The sequence below is a fragment of the Mirounga leonina genome, unplaced genomic scaffold (assembly GCF_011800145.1).
Source record: "Mirounga leonina isolate KUSES-001 unplaced genomic scaffold, KU_Mleo_1.0 Mir_115, whole genome shotgun sequence".
NCBI lineage: Eukaryota > Metazoa > Chordata > Mammalia > Carnivora > Phocidae > Mirounga > Mirounga leonina.
Genome location: NW_023270268.1, coordinates 43333907 through 43351192, shown reverse-complemented (window position 1 = coordinate 43351192; position 17286 = coordinate 43333907). Strand labels below are relative to the sequence as shown.

Sequence of the window (17286 nt, the reverse complement as noted above, 5' to 3'; positions counted from 1 at the left end):
ACAACATCTGGGAGAGAAGAATTTCATCAAGGTAGGTGATCATTTACATTGCTTACAGGAATGTGGTTAAATTTATAGGACTTCTCTTACTTTACTGCATTTTCCTTTTGAATAAATCAAAATAATGATTTAAAAATCCACATATGATAAAAGAAGCTGGGGAATCTGTTTGATTCCCTGGGGCATATAGGCAGGGAAAGAGTTATAACAATGTTTGGGATGAGCATGTCTGTGAAACAGATGTTAATGTGTTAGAATTCATTGATTTAAAGCCCTCAGACATGGCAAGGTCGTGGGTAAAAAGGATTACCTTGAGGAGGTACATAGTGCGTCCTTCAAATGTGCTTCCGATGGCACTGCGAGAGATGAGGCCTGGATTCTCACTGGTGACTTGTTGAGTCCACGCCTCTATCTACCAATGCAACCATTTGTGGATTAATGTGCTGTTCTTAGTTCAGTTCCCACAGCAATGTCTGTCTAAGTCATGTGCACATCATACCGTTTCCCAATTGTTGTACTTCTTGTAACTGTGTCCAGTTGCACGGACCTGGCTGTCAAACTGACCTTCCAGCACAGATCTCAGGTTGCTTATCAATACCCTGTAATAAACCAAAGGAAGTGCTCCTGTGAACGTACGAGTATTTCCCAGTGAACATATGCAAAAAACCAGAGTCACTGCTTCAGTAAATCCTGCAATACATTCTCCATGGAATCACATGTGTCCTCTGAGTGTTCCTGATGCCCTTCAACCTGAGCTGCTCATCACAAAGAGTGAATATATCATTGGAGAGTGCAAGCAAGGCAGGCCCTTTCTCAGCCTAAACTTGACATATTTAAGTGTCCTTGGACCCTAAATTCAGAAAATGGTTTCCTCTGGTACCTGGGGCATTCTGGAACAGGGCCTTGGGCCTTGGGCTACCACACAAAGTATGCACTTGAGCCCTATCTGTGGACTTTCTTCCTCAGGACTTTCCTGGTTTTAGCACTAAATGTCCCATGACATGTCTCATGTTCCAGGAACCAGTCAGTCCCAGGTAAACTGGGACAGTTGGTCATTTGAGGGCCTTTATCTAGGTTTTGAGAAAAATATCTTGAAAGGTGGAAATTCAGAAATATTAATAAATTAAACATTCATTAGGCAAAAAATGCTGGGTTTAAAGAACTAGTTTCTGCTTGCTTGTCTTTTGGCTGGTTTAAAGTAATCAAAGAATGGTTCTGAAGCAAGGCAGTATGAAAATTGGTGACAGACCTTTGAGGCCTGCTTATTTCCATAAGTGATTGTTCAGGTGAAAGTTTCTATTATAAAAGGCAGGCCAGAAGGTGTGGACATGTGTGACTTCATTTGTCTTTGCTACTGTTGAGTGGAAAGTATGTTCTGAAAGGACAAAATTTTATGAATATTAATGTCCTTGATCACAGCATTGTGAATATTATGGACAGAAGCTAGTTTTCAGAAACTTCTATTATCCACAGTCAAGCCTTGAAATGTTTTTATCTGCACACAGAGAATTGCAGCCACACATCAAAAAGTCTACTTCTCCTGTGGCTGCCCCAAGGGCATTCTGATGAAGTATGTCAGGGACATCCTCTGAACCTCCCTCCTGGTCTCTCCTTCATTTGGTTAACTTGGGAACGAACTTGTGTCTGTTTATGGAAAATGCAATAAATTAATACTAAATGATATTTTCTTCCTAGCAAGAGGCAAATACTATCTTAAGGTCTTAACTGACTTAAGGTGGTATTAAAAATGAAGGAAAAAGGAGCAGATTAAAAAATTTAGCTTGTGGAAAGAAAATTTCTCCTTGAGCAGCCATTAGCACTTTGTTGGTGTATTCGTTTCTATGGCTGCTGTAAATTACCACAAATGTGGTGGTGTAAAACAACATGAATTTATTATTTTACAATTCTGTAGGTTAGAAGTCCAACACGGGTCTCAGTGGGCTAAAATCAGGGTGTCAACAGGGATGTGCTTCTTTCTAGAAGCTCTAGGGGAGAATCTGATTCCCTGCCCTTTCCTGCTCCTAGAGGCTTCCCACATTCCTTGGCTCTTTGCCTGTCTCTTTTGACTTTGAAGCCGGCAACAGCAGCTTAAGTCCTTTGCATGTCACATCACTCTGACCCTATCTTCTGCCTCCCTCTACCACTTGTAAGGACCCTGTGATCATGTTGGACCTATGGACAATCTAGGATAATCTACCTATCTACTTACCTACCTATCAGCTGCTTAGCAACCTTAATTCCATCTTTAAACCTAACTCCTCTTTGCCATGCAACATGCCATATTCAGGTATTCTGGGGATTGGGATGTAGACATTTTGGGCAGGACCACCATTCTGCCTGCTTCAGTTAGCATTGTTACTATAACAATGATTATAGTAAGTGCTATAATTATATTCAACACCCTAACTGGATTGTTAGGGGATAGGACAGAAGAAGAAATCCAGAATTAGGAATCAAAAGGTCAGGGGCCATAGTTTTGCCTAACTTGTAAACTGGCTTCAGAAAAATCATTTAATCTCTGGGCCTTACTTTTGTAATTTTTAGAATGGAGCATTTGATTAGCTGGTATTAAATGTCCTTTTCAGTTCTAAAATGCAGTGACTTGACTCAAATCTGTAGGCCTTGGTCATAGTTGTCTTTCAAGGTTTATGAAAAAAATTTAAACTGAAATTTCTGGTGACCATAAACTTCATAAACTCCAGGAAACACCTAAAATAGATAGTTTAGAAAAATGATTTTCAAATATATCATTCATAAAAACTAAAAACAAAAAAAACTAAAGCAAAATAAGCAAAACAAAAACGTAAAAACAAAAAAAATCGACTGGTCAAAATCTTTTTTTTAAAAAAATTTTATTATGTTATGTTAATCACCATACATTACATCATTAGCTTTTGATGTAGTGTTCCATGATTCATTGTTTGCATATAGCACTCAGTGCTCCATTCAATACGTGCCCTCTTTAATACCCATCACCAGGCTGATCCATCCCCCCACCCCCCTCCTCTCTAGAACCCTCAGTTTGTTTCTCAGAGTCCATAGTCTCTCATGGTTCATCTCCCCCTCCGATTTCTCCCCCTTCATTTTAGCCTTCCTACTATCTTCTTCTTCTTTTTTTTTTTTTTAACATATAATGTATTATTTGTTTCAAAGGTACAGGTCTGTGATTCAACAGTCTTACACAATTCACAGTGCTCACCATAGCACATACCCTCCCCAATGTCTATCACCCAGCCCCCCCATCCCTCCCACCCCCAACCACTCCAGCAACCCTCAGTTTGTTTCCTGAGATTAAGAATTCTTCATATCAGTGAGATCATATGATACATGTCTTTCTCTGATTGACTTATTTCGCTCAGCATAATACCCTCCTGTTCCATTCACGTCGTTGTAAATTTGGCCAAAATCTTAAACAAAACAGCTATATTCCAAAATCATCAATTTGAAAGAACAAATGCTGTGTAACAAGGATGAACTTTTCTGGCTGAACTTTTCTTGAACTAGAACTCCAAGAGAAAATGGTAAATGACATCTACTTTCTCTTTAATAAGATTTTTCATTGTCAGTGAGCAAGTACAATATCACCTAGGTCACATGGCTTGTTAGTGGGTCCCCAGAGAAAAGAAATCATCACTTAAATGCTCCCAGGCATTCCACAGCTTCAAGACCTTCGATAGACAACTGGATCTAAGACCATAACCATGGGAAGCTCTGATCTATCAGGAACAGGCTCTGAATAGAGGGGGCAATAGACCGTCCACAGAATATTGCTATCCTTTCTCTGCACCTAATACTCAAATTCACATAATTTAGGAGAATCAGTGACTATGTACGGATTAGTGTTTTGTTTGGTAGTTAGATGAGACATTCTGTTAGAGTTATTACTATGTTAACTATTAAACCTTTACATCAATAATTAGGACAAAGAAGCATAAAAAAAACCTGTTAAATTTAAGATGACACCCAGGAGTAAAAGTACCCTCTAGTAAGTTGCAAAAGAGCATCAGAATGAGGTTGAATGGAGCACTGGGTGTTATACACAAACAATGAATCATGGAACACTACATCAAAAACTAATGATGTCATGTATGGTGATTAACATAATAAAAAACTAATGAGGTCATGTATGGTGATTAACATAACATAATAAAATAAAATTAAAAAAAAAAAGAATGTGGTTGAAATGTGGTGCTGACTTTTGCCTGAAGGTGGGGGATTGACCTCAAATGATCCTTTCTAGCCTTGTGATTATTTGATTTTATTAGATTTAGGATAAAGCACTACTTTAGCTATATTACAAATATTATTACTAAATAATGAGCTTCTATTCTAGGAGATTAAAACAATGCCTCTTAATGTAATAGGGACTGCATTACAGCTCCAAAATACAGAAGCGTGTACACTATTTTATACTTTTATATGTTCCTTTTAATAGTGCTCCCCAACTTCTTTTTTATAAAAATGCAGGCGAATTAGATAACAGGGACTCCCAACAAAATAACGAAGAGAATGTCTGAGAAGGAGAGGCATGACTTACTTTTTCCCCCCCTTATAGATTGTTGAACAAGGAGTATTTGGTTAGTTCCTCTACTGCATGACCATTGCTAGTGAAGAAGACTGTTATGTACCCATTGCTATCCAAGGACACGTTCCTGTCTTAATTTGAAATACACAGAAAAATAATGTTATAGGAAGTTATATTAGTAACAATCAGTCTCTCCCTGGATTGCATAGGGCAAAGACAACCTTCCTGCAATTTGTAGGAAGGTATTCTGTGAAAGCCTGTCTACCAAAAAGGTCTGTTAACGGCTTCAGAACAGTAAGTTGGAGATTTACACCATCCAGTTCCTAGTCTTTCTGTATCTAAGGGTGCAGCATAAGCATAAAAATACAGTTATTTTTCTTGGTGCACACATTCTGAATTTTTCCCCATGGTAACTCAGAAACTGGTTAAAGCTGCCAAAGTGATACAAGTCTTGGTGAAGAGGGATGGAACCATGGAAAAATCTGCAAAGCTATTTTGGTGGAACTTGTGCAGTAGATGGTTCCTGTTGGATATAAACACTACTACAAATTCTTGCTGGCAGGAAACTGTCTAAATACAAATTAGCTACCATATGAGGTAATAGTGGGATGCACAGGGACTGCTTACAGCCCCAGCAAGGATATTGTTAGTGTGCTTCTCCAGGATTTCTAGGGACTTATTATTATTTAATATTTAGAAAATTGTAGGCTACATGTGTGCTGAGCAGTGAACAGAGAAGCAAAAATTAGCAAGAGCTTAGCTCTCAGGGAATATCCTATGTTCTAGATGAGACTACATTCATACCCAATTCCCAAAAAGTTTATCCACTAAAAAAGGATGTTAATTTTCCACCTGATAAAGGGAGATTGATATGCGATTAGAAGCCAGTTTACTGCTTTACGATATAGGTAGAATTAGGACATCATTTAAGTAGCTAGGGTTAGCTTATGGTCTCTGATCATCCTTTTATTTTTCTCCAAGAATTATAAAGTAACTATCATTAAAAAAATATTACTGAAGGCTCTTAAAGGCTAGGATTTTAGAAGTTCTTCCTAGTGTAAAAAGGAGAGCAAAAAGTCACAGACATGAATCTTAATCAAATTTTGAAACTTAACTGTGTTATATCTTTGCTTTAAAAAGACAGTCAATTCTTGGGGCGCCTGGGTGGCTCAGATGGTTAAGCATCTGCCTTCGGCTCAGGTCATGATCCCAGGGTCCTGGGATCGAGTCCCACATCGGGCTCCCGGTTCAGTGGGGAGCCTGCTTCTCCCTCTGACCCTCTCCCCTCTCATGCTGTTTCTCTCTCGCTCGCTCTCTAAAAAATAAATAAAATCTTAAAAAAAAAAAAAGACAGTCAATTCTTAAGGTCACATTTTGACACTTCCCTCAGGCAGAAGCAGATAGCTAAGCTATATGAAACATGATAATGGGGTTAAAAAAATAATTGCTGTTGACCTTTAAGAAATGTATCATTTCCCTCTTTGTACAATAGTAGACCATAGCAGTAGTAATATCAGTTGCAATTTATTTACATATTGTTTTAGTTCATCTTCACAGTCCTTTGAGAGAGGCATTATATATTAATATTATGGATAAGGAAACTGAGGTTCAGAAAAATTAAGCAAATTATCTAAGGTCACACATTTAGGAAGTTGCAGAGCCAGGATTTGAATCTGGCCTGTTTTTTTCCCAGAGCATTTACTTGTTGTGTTATGTTGTACCACTTCTCCTGATGAGGTACAGACTTTATAGGTAACAATTCTGACATCTTCACTAGCATAAATACTATTTGTTATTTTTAAGATGTGAAAAACAAGAGAAAATTTCTGTTAAAAATTTTTAAGTTACATTTACTCAAAATATAATGAAGACTTGAGCTTGTGGTGGGGTGTTGTTGGATAAACATTTGAATGTTCAGCACTGGAGCTTGACACTGCCTCTTTGCTTCTTACTGATCCACTCCCTGGAGGAAGAACTCTGTTTTGAAAGAAAAACCTCATTTCTTTCTTACCTCTAGTGCAAATGCCTCCAGGTTAGCATGGTCTCTCCTAGTTCTAAGCTTACCATATAGTCTGTTCTCTGCCTAGAGTATGATTTTTTTCTTTTCTTTGGCTAATGCTGGCTCATCTTTAAGTTCTCAGCTGAAGCCTCATTTCCTCCGGCGGCCTTCCCTGATTGCCTAGAGCTGGTCAATTCCCCTGTACCTCTAGCTCTTTACTCTTCTTGACATCTGTTACACAGTTTTGCAATTCTTTGTTTAAAGGCTGTTTTCCTCTGAAGGGATTGGGGCCATATCTATCTTTTTTGGTGCTTGGTATATGTAGGCACTTATTATCTATTTGTTGGATCAACAATGGACAACTGCTTCTACTTAGGAAGACACTCTCATCTGAAAAGGCTTACATGGACCAGTGTGGTATTTGGGGAGAGGAGACATGGGGTGATCAGCTTAGCCAATTCTGTTCTAGGCCTTTGGGGAATCACTTTCCTTTCTTTTAGTCCTTCTCTCCATGACTTCTACCATTAGAAATAGTGGTGGGGCTGTGGGGGGTAAAAAAAACAGAAGAACCATTCAGTCTGACCCTAATCTTGTCCTTAATCTAAAGGAGTATGAGGAAGAAAAACAAAACTGGAAGTATCACAATTCCAGATTTCAAGTTATATTAAAACATTATGGTACTGGCATAAAAATAGACACATAGATCAATGGGTTATAACAGAAAACCTAGAAATAAACCCACAATTATATGGTCAATTAATCTTTGACAAAAGAGGAATGGATATACAATGGGAAAAAACAGTCTCTTCAACAAATGGTATTGGGAAAACTGGACAGCTAATGCAAAAGAATGAAACTAGATCATTTTCTTTCACCATACACAAGAATAAACTCAAAATGCATTAAAGATCTAGTATGAGACCCCAAAGCATAGAAATCCTGGAGGAGAGCTTAGGCAGTAATCTCTCTGACATCAGCTGTAGCAACATTTTTCTAGCTATATCTCCTGAGGCAAGGGAAATAAAAACAAAAATAAACTATTGGGACTATATCAAAATCAAAAGTTTCTGCACAGTGAAGGAAATAACAAAACTAAAGGCAGCCTATGGAATGGGAGAAGATATTTGCAAATGACATATCCGATAAAGGGCTAGTATCCAAAGTATATAAAGAACTCTGATACAACTGAATACTGAAAAAGCAAATAATCCAATTAAAAGATGGGCAGAAGACATGAACAGACATTTCTCCAAAGAAGATATCTAGATGGACAACAGACACATGAAAAAATGTTCAACATCACTCATCATCAGGGAAATGCAATCAAAACTACAATGAGATATCACTTAACATCTATCAGAATGGCTAAAATCAAAAACATAAGAAACAATAAGTATTGGTGAGGATGTGGAGAAAAAGGAACCCACTTGCACTGTTGGTGGGAATGCAAATTGGTGCAGCCATTGTGGAAAACAGTATGGAGGTTCTTCAAAAAATTAAAAATAGAACTACTCTATGATTCAGGAATTACACTACTGGGTATTTACCCCCAAAATACAAAAACACTAGTTCAAAGGGATACATGTACCTCTACATTTATTGCAGCATTATTTAAAATAGCCAGATTATGCAAACAGCCGAAGTGTCCATCCATAGATGAATGGATATAGAAGATGTGGCATATATATACAATGGAATATTAGTCAGCCATAAAAAAGAATAAAAGTTTGCCATTTGCAACAACATGGATAGAGTATGAGAGTATAATGCTAAGCAAAATAAGTCAGTCAGAGAAAGACAAGTACCGTATGTGGAATTTAAGAAACAAAACAAACAAACAAAGGAAAAAAGAGAGAGAGAGAGACAACCCAAAAAACAGACTCTTAACTATAGAGAACAAACTGATGGTTACCAGAGGGAAGGTAGGTGGGGGAGTGGAGGAAATAAGGGATGGAGATTTAAGAGTGCACTTATCATGATGAAAAAAAATCAAATGATAAGAAAATATATGAATAATTGGTTAAGTTGAAATAAATACTGATTGAGTCTGGTGTGCACACACAAAAAATTAGGAGCATGAGGAGTCCTTATAGCTCATAATAGGTCTGGCTGCTCACTTGGAAAGAAGACTTGATATTATTTGGGACTAAAACTGTGTCTAGCTGATAACAGAGTGTTCATTGGTTTGGCTTATAGTCTATATATCATTTGTAAACCAGTAGCAGGTCAGATATCTTGCTGAATTGGGGTTCAAGAACGAGTCAAAACCAATTTTTTATTGGAATAAGAACCAAACAAAATACCTACCAGGCTTAAAGTCTTAAGATTTGGAATCTAGGGCCAGTTTTGCCATGACCTATTTGTGGGGCTTTAGGGAAGCCATGGTCTTGGTCTTACTTTTACTTTCCCAGGGTTATTCAGAGGCTCAGATGAGAGCATATATGGGAGAGAATTTTAATAGCTATAAAACATAAACTTACTCATATTGTAGTTCATTCCGCTCCAGAAAATCTTCCACAGTGAAAATATCTTCTGCTTTTACACGAAAGTCAACTGTACTGTGAGGTTTGATTTGTGTGACAGAATCTGGTTTCCAGAAGTCAATCTGAATAAGGAGTAAGATATATTGTATTTGACACCTATAATTCAGTGGGTAAATTATCATCAGCAAGCACACTATTACTCTACTCCATTGAGTTATTTTCAAACTCAAATTATCCATGAAATCTCTTAAAAATGTCTCCTTTGAGTGAACAAGAGTTGGGACCAAGCAGTTAGATGTCAATAAAAGTGTTTACACATACATACATGGCCTTAATTGATTATCATCAAGCATGAAGAACATATAATTATTTCCCATAATGCTAGTTAATTGCAGTATTCTATAATGGTTCTTTTTCTATTTATTGATTTTCTGGAGCAATTGCTTATTGTGATAGCAGTGTTTGTGGTAATGGATAAATGTGCTGAATGAATGATGATGAATTAACTAGAGCCACAAAATTTAATAGAAAGAAACTGAGCTTTCCTTTTTACCTTTTAATTGATTTATTTTATTAATTTGTACTTGGAACTCAGCACTCACAGTAATGTGAAGAACCAGGATCTACATCTCTGACCTGTGGAAGATATATTGGAAAGGAAGATACATCTTTCCCCAGTGGTCATCTTGGCATCATGGCCAGAAACAAAATGCTCTCAAAGATCCAGACATTTTCACTTGTTCAGTTATTCATCAGCTGTTATTAAGGACCTACTATGTGCTAGGCTTTATGCCTGAGACTAGGAATACACTAGTGAGTGAATCAAACATAGCTTCTGTCCTTATGGGGGAGATTTTGGAGAAAATTATGCACAAAGATAACAGAATAACATATTTGATAATTCTAATGTTTTTCTTTATGGATGTGTGATTTCAAATCTCCTTTTTCCATGGAAAAACATTAACCAAGGATGTGTTGCCTCTCTCAGGTTTCTGATTTCTTGTTTCTTCCTTGAGCAGAGGAAAGTCCTACAAGCTTGAGGTGAGCCTGACAGTGGGTCTTTCTCTGCTCCTGTGTCTCACCCATTCCCTGTGTAGGTGTTTATGAGCTAGTCTCAGGCTGGAGGTGTGACAGGTGATATTTAGGACCATTGCTTGGAAACTTAGAAGGGAGTTTAGGCAAGATTTAGAGGTCGTTTAATAGAAACTAGTTAGGTAAGATATTAAGATGACTCAATTTCAGGTACACTTGCCTGTGGAGAATCCAATAACCTGTATCTTGTCCTGGTAATCTTCAGACCACTGTAGATGTCTGGTGGGTGCTGAGTCATGAGTCAGGACCATAGGGAATGTCAGGGCAGTAGGACGCAGGGACATTGGGACAATATCAGAAGGAATTCCAGAAGAAAAATGTGAGCTTGGTTGTCGCTAAGGTGTTGAAAGGAGATAGTATTGATGATTTAATAAGGATTGGCTACACATTGTGATCTAGTGAATCATAGATGAGCGGATAAAGATGAAAGGTTAAAAGTTAGTGGGGGAAATATAAAGACATGTCATGATAAGAACAGAGAAAGTGAGGGGCTGGTGATCAATTCTAGTTAGCCAACATTGTAAAGAGAAGGACACTGAAGACAAGCACGTTATGGGAGAAAGCATATTTTTAAAAGTCAACTCTGAATTTGTGTATCTAATAAATACTTATCATTCCAAGGTGGGATGGGACAGGGATGTGTATCTTTATTATAGAGACAGAGGTTTAGAGTTGGTAAAGCACATAAAGTCCTCCAAGCATCTGTAGGCAACTTGACAGTGACCCACCCATACATAATGCTGGGACCTTTCAGTGTACTCAGGGGACTCCCCACTGCCAAGATCTGCATCTCTGTGTTTGAAAGCTCTTTCCCCTAGAACTGTAAAAAGCCAAGCCAACAGCTTGCAGCAGGCAGGAGGTGGCAAAGAAAACTCTTTCCAGAGAAGTGCTCAACCAGTGAGCCTGGAAAGTGGATGTCTAAATACTCCAATTCCCTCATTTCTCAGGTGGGATATTTCTAAGGTGTGTGATTTGCCCCTTTCCTAGAGTTCTCTGTAGGATTAAGCTCTAGTCACTCTGTGGTAGCTGTCTTAATAGTGTCCCCTTTGTTGGCTGCCTTCCCTTCTCTACATCACTCCTCACTTCTCTGCCAGTGTTCCCTGTACTTCCCAAACAGAATCTTTGCCCTCAAATCTTTGTCTAAGATTCTGCTTTGAAGAATCTATATTAAGATGCTAGCTTTTCACTTAGAGCAGCATATACCTGTGTAATGTCTTGGTGATGGTTCTAATACAATCTTGGGTACATCTAGTACGACTTCAGAATAGCCTAATTGCTTTATGAATGGGCTTTCTTTGCTATATTAAGTTGAAAGTTGCCTTTTCTAACCTCTTATTTATTTTATTTTATTTTTTTAATTATGTTAGTCACCATACAGTACATCATTAGTGTTTTTTTAATTTTTTAAATTAACATAAAATGTATTATTATTTGTTTCAGGGGTACAGGTCTGTGATTCATCAGTGTTACACAATTCCTAACCTCTTATTTCTTGCTTATTGGTCTCGGCTCTCCTAAATATTGGGAGATCGATTTCTTTCTTTCTCTATATTTATCTGCATATCTACATACATATCTACATATACATCTCTCTCTCTATATATGTAGATATATACTGAATATATATATGCATATATATATAGAGAGAGAGAGGGAGAGACAGAGAGAGACTGAGAGAGAGGGACACACACAGAGAGAGACTTTTAAGATTCTGCAGGGAGAATGATGGATTCTTTAAAATGGGGTAGAGTCTCATAGCTGTGAATAAAAAATGTTCCTAGTTAAAAAAAAATGGGGTAGAGAAATCTCATGAAAATGTTTGACAGAAAACTTGTAGACCTAACCTGAAGTACCTTAAGATTTTAGTTTGACATGGAGAAGATTGGTCAGCAAATATACCAACATCCAACACTATGAAGTTTTACAAGTATGATGCAGACTTACTATATTGTGGAGTTAGTTCCCAGTGCTTCTTAGGAGAAATGGAGCCAAAAAGCAGGCACAACTCTATAGCCTCATAGGTGTTTACCAGTGCATCAAGTATGGATACAAATAATAAACTCAAAATATTATCACAAGGAGATAAATATACATTTCAGTAATTACCAAGACCTTGTGAATGAGATCTATATCTGAAATATGGAAATAGAGCAAAACATGATATGAGATATGGGGAATTGCATTATATGTTAATACTCTGTAAAACTGAGGTTATAAAATTGTAATTCCAGGAAGCTGAGTTATAAAAAATCATAAAGAATGTTTGTTGGAAGATAAAGGAATATCTTTATGTAATAGCACTGTGGGAATGTCAACTTAATCAGCCAGCTGGCTAAAAACTAAAGAGTCTTTCTTAAAATATATTAAGAAACCAGCACAAAAGCAAGATAAAATAGTGTATCCACTATACATTCTTTTGGGCTTATAAGAGTATAAATATTGGTATTGGGGATCTTTGGCTCTTTACAAATTTACACAAATTTGTTTCTTCACATTGCATTTGACTATAAGTTGAACATCTGATAGACTCTTCATTTATCTAATGGAATTTTCTTTTCCTCTTGGAAGAAGAAATGACTTCTAATTGAGGATTAGTTCCAGACAGCAGGGAGGAACTTAGTAGTAAAGTATAGTGGGAGTGATGGGAACACTGGAAGACTGTAACCATGTTACTCTGGGCATAGCTGAACATGCACTTTACCATAGAGAAACAGAGTTCAAGAAAGTACAGAGAAAAGAGAATAGGTTTTATGGTTAATGTCTCCAATAAAGGAACAAGTGCAACTCTGATTGCAAGGAGACGAAATAAAACCCCTACTATATAATTACAGATGAAAAGGGGAGGCTGCCAGAGTCCCATGTGGTCACAGCTCTCCAGTACATTCAGCTTGTAAAAAGATATGTTCAAAAGCTGGGAGGAAGGACTCATGGCCAAGGATGAATACAAAGACTAGATGCCCTTGTAATGATCTTATCAGGAAGGCTACAGTCCAGAATATGCTGCACTTGCAAGATTGCTAAGGAGAATAAAAATCCTTTCATTCATGTTGGAAATAAAATGAATAAAGAAGAAACATGCAGTCCCATTGCTTGGAGCTAAAGCATGATGTTTGTAGCTGGAAGAGAGAAAGTCACTCTATTTAACTGTTGTTTGACGTTTGTCTTTTCTGAGGGGGTACACTATCTCTTGTTTCTTCTTCTATTAAGAGGTGAAATTACCATAAGTAAAACATTTTTCACATGTTAGGATTTTTAGCAGAAATACCTTCTTTGGAAAGAGAACATTGAGGCCTAAGATAGAAGAGGAGAGAAGGGATTATACTGGCCATGTAAATTGCATTCAAAATTCCAGTTCTAAAGATGGTAATAGTAACAAATACTTATATAGGTCTCATTACATAAGTTCTTTCTAAGTGATTTACCTATATTAAGTTTTTTAAAATCTCACAACAATCCTATAAGGTAAATACTATTCTTCTCATTGGACAAATGAGAAAGTTGAGACCCAGAGAGGTGTCCAAGGTCCAGCTAGCAAGTGGTACAGCCAGGAATTGAATCCAGGAGTCTGAGTCCAGATTCTCTGCTGTATTGTAAAATGCTGAATTTAGGTATCTAAAAAAATAACTGCACATGTGATTGCAGAACTCTCTCAGCACTCTTGGAGGAATCAGAGCTTGAAGGAATCACTAAGAAGTGTAGGGGTAAACCTTGGATTTCATAAATAGGAAAACAGGTGAATTCCAGAAGCAGGAGCTCCTGGGGCCTGGCATGGATTCTGGCAAAGCTGCAGAGTAAACTGGAAGCAGATGGATTGTGAATGCTCAGAAAAGGAAGCTGTGATCCCTGGGAGCCAGCATGGTTTAATGCAAGAGTAAGTCAGGCCTAATTAACTTCATCTTATTATTGAAAGAGACCACTAGCCTGATAGAATGCTGAATCTGAATCTTAGCAAAACATTTGACCAAGTCTCTGCATTTGTTCTTCTTTATAAGCTGGAAAGCACAGTGTTAACTACAGCTAACAGTAATGTGGATACTTGAGCAAACTTATCTGAGGATAGTTGGTTAATGCATCACTTTCAGTACTTAACACACTGGAAGCTCATGATAAATGTGTATTGAATGAATGAACCATGAAGGAGGCCTCTAATTCTGTGGTGACCCCCGATTAATTTAATATTTTTATCAGTGACAAAGATAAAAGTGGGGAAAGCATGCTTGTCAAACTTGCTGGTGACACAAAGTTAGGGGGATGAATTATTTCCCTGGATGACTAAATTCATTTTTAGAATGATCTCAACATGCTGAAAACAGGCTATAAAGATATATTTTAACAGGGTAGATCTAAAATCCTGCATTTAGGTTAAAAAATAAATTAGGCAAGAAGAAATAATACCTTGTTTGAGGGTGATTCATGTGAAAAAAGAATAACCTAGTGGTTTCGATTGGCTGATATGTTTGTTATAACCTAAGATTATTCTATAACTGTTCAAGAATATTGCAAAGACTCTCAGGCCCCATTAATAAATGTCTGCTTTACAGATGAAGACAGGCAATGGTCCTGTAGTATCTATTAATCAGAGCAAACCTAGAGGTCCATTGTCATTTCAGAAAGGTACATTTTAAAAAAGAAATATAGACAGAAAAATTGAGCTATATCCAGAGGTGACCAGAATGATCAGGTGTCTATAAACCCATGCTAAGAGAAATTATAGAAGGCCTGGAAGAAATAAATCTTAGAGGTGAGACAGTATTTGGCTCAGCTAGGTCCAGTGGACTAAAGTTAGAGAAAGTAGCTTTTAGCTTAACGTAACAATTGGAATGACTTGTAAGGCAAATGGACTACTCTGAAAAGCAGTATTCCTGCCATCCCTGGAGGTACTCAAACAGGTTTGATTAGGGCTAGCAACCAGGGATGGTGTTTCTATGGAGGAAATTCCAGATTTGAGTGGAAGGCTGGAATCAATGACTTTTTATTTTCTTTCAATTCTAGACTTCCGAATCTGTTTCAGATTATGATACTGTATCTTCTTTTTTCCCCCCATACCTTAAAAGCTAAAAGAAAAAAAACCTATAAAAAGATAGGTAGATAGATAGATAGATAGGTAGATAGATAGATAGATATAGACAGATGGATATTTGGGGGCTAGAAAATTATTTTGGTTTATATTTCATGAAGAAACAGGTTTGGCCCAAGTGAACGATTTGTGGTCAGCAATAGCTTCCTGCTATGTACATATATAATTAAAATTATCAGTTCTCATCCCATGTACAGTGGATTTTTTTAAGTAGCATAGAGATTTTGGTTTCTTGAAAGTAAAAAAAATATGGAAATCATTCATGGCTTTTTACCTCCTTTGCCCCCCACCCCTTCATGTCATGTCATATCATTAAGAGGGCCTGAATCAAGGTCATGAAAACTCAAGCTGTTTGATTTGGAATGAAAGAAAATCAAAGGGAACAGATGATACATGGGATGTGGAAATGAATTTCAAGTTGGACAGAAGCCCAGTTTTTCAGTAATATCCAAGTTGATCATTTTTCACTTTTGCCTTAGAAGGGAAGTGACTATACATTAGATGTTCTGTGACCTTTGTGACAGTTCCATCTCATCCAGTTGTCATGTCCTGTCAGCTCCTTAAAAAGTTATCATGGATTTATAATACTATAGGGCTATGGCAGTCTAATTTAGGCAGAAAAAGAAGGTATTGTGGCATTAAATGTTTTTCAAGTTATTTCTTGCTATGGTTAAAATTTTAGTCATTCTTCCTTTGATGGAATCACAGTGCATTCTACGATTTTAAAGTAAGTGTAAAGCAAACCTATATTACGGGATCATTATTTACCTGGGTGGTGCTGGCCAACTCATGGAGTAAGTTGATGTGATTTTCATCTTCAACATTGACACGGAACACCTTCTCACTGAATGGTGAGATAGCAGAAAAAGAAGAGAAAATTTAAAATTGGGTAATGCATTCAAACCTGGGGGATAGCAAGGAAGAGGACTTGCTCATTTAAGGAGTTGCTTACTTACCCTTCAAAGTGCTCACCAGAATGGTGAGCAGATGCTAGGGCCAAAGTCACAAGAAGCAAGAACACCAACATTGTGACTGATTAGGTCCTTTGGGTGTGTTTCACCTGCTTTTATAGTCCAAGGTGTTATTTTCTTCTTCTGATTGCAGATAGGCACTATCAAGTTTTGATTAATGGTTTTCCTAGTGTTGTTGCCTTGGTAGCTGTGTAACGTCTGGGAGGATATCTCTCTCAACACCTGTGGATACAGAGCAAATAATCTCAATTTGGATGTCAGACCTTGAATAGTTTGGAGCTATATGAGTTTTAAATAAAATCCATTTTGTAGTCTTTTTTTGGTAGTTTTTTTTTCATTTTGAATTGAGAATTACATACAATGAATTATATATAGATTTAAGTGTAACAGTTGATGAGTTTTGACAAATGCATACACTCATGTAACAAAGATCCCAGTCAAGGTATAGAACATTTTCATCCCCCTAAGAAGTTCTTTGAGTACCTTTCCAGTCTCTTTCTGTATTTCTCATAGGCAATCACTATTTGGATCTCTAGCTTCATATATTAATTTTGCCTGTACTTCAGGCAAAACTTCATGTAAATAAGGTCATACCATAAATATCCCTTTATGTTTGGCTTCTTTCATTCAAGATAATGTTTTTGAGATATATTAGTATTTTTGTTTGCATTATTAGCTTGTTCTTCTCTAATATTAAGTAATGTTTCATTGTATGAATATACCACAATTTGTTTATCCATTTTCCTGTTGATGGATATTTGTGTTGTTTCCAATTTTGTGTTATTATGAATAAAACTGCAGTAAACATTTTTGTACAGAACTTTTTGTTGACATATGTTTTCACTTTGGGGGAGGTAAATATCTAAGAGTGGAATTGTTAAATATCAATGTAGGTGAGGGTTTAACATTGTAAGATTCTGCCAAACATTTTCCCACAGTAGTTGTTCCATTTTAAGCTTCTGCCAGTATCCAGTAACTCTCCATTTTCTCCAACACTTTGGTATTATTAGTCTTTAATTTTGACAATCCTAGTGAGTATGCAGTGGTATCTGTGCTTTTAATTTGTATTTCCCTGATAATAATGATGTTGAATATCTTTTCAGGTATTTATTGACCATTTGTAAATCCTTTTTTGTGAA

The 17286-nt window shown here is 37.0% G+C and overlaps 1 protein-coding gene across 1 annotated transcript in view; it reads right to left on the bottom strand.

Annotated features, from left to right (window-relative positions):
* CPB1 (carboxypeptidase B1) overlaps positions 1 to 16203 on the bottom strand; it is a 41556-nt gene extending 25353 nt beyond the window's left edge. The window contains exons 1-5 of the mRNA XM_034988490.1: positions 16133 to 16203; positions 15945 to 16020; positions 9005 to 9129; positions 500 to 599; positions 311 to 412 (exon numbers count right to left, since the gene is read on the bottom strand). Coding sequence (XP_034844381.1) covers positions 311 to 412; positions 500 to 599; positions 9005 to 9129; positions 15945 to 16020; positions 16133 to 16203 — 474 coding nt within the window. The remainder of the gene's footprint in view (positions 1 to 310; positions 413 to 499; positions 600 to 9004; positions 9130 to 15944; positions 16021 to 16132) is intronic.
* Positions 16204 to 17286: the final 1083 nt, after the last annotated feature.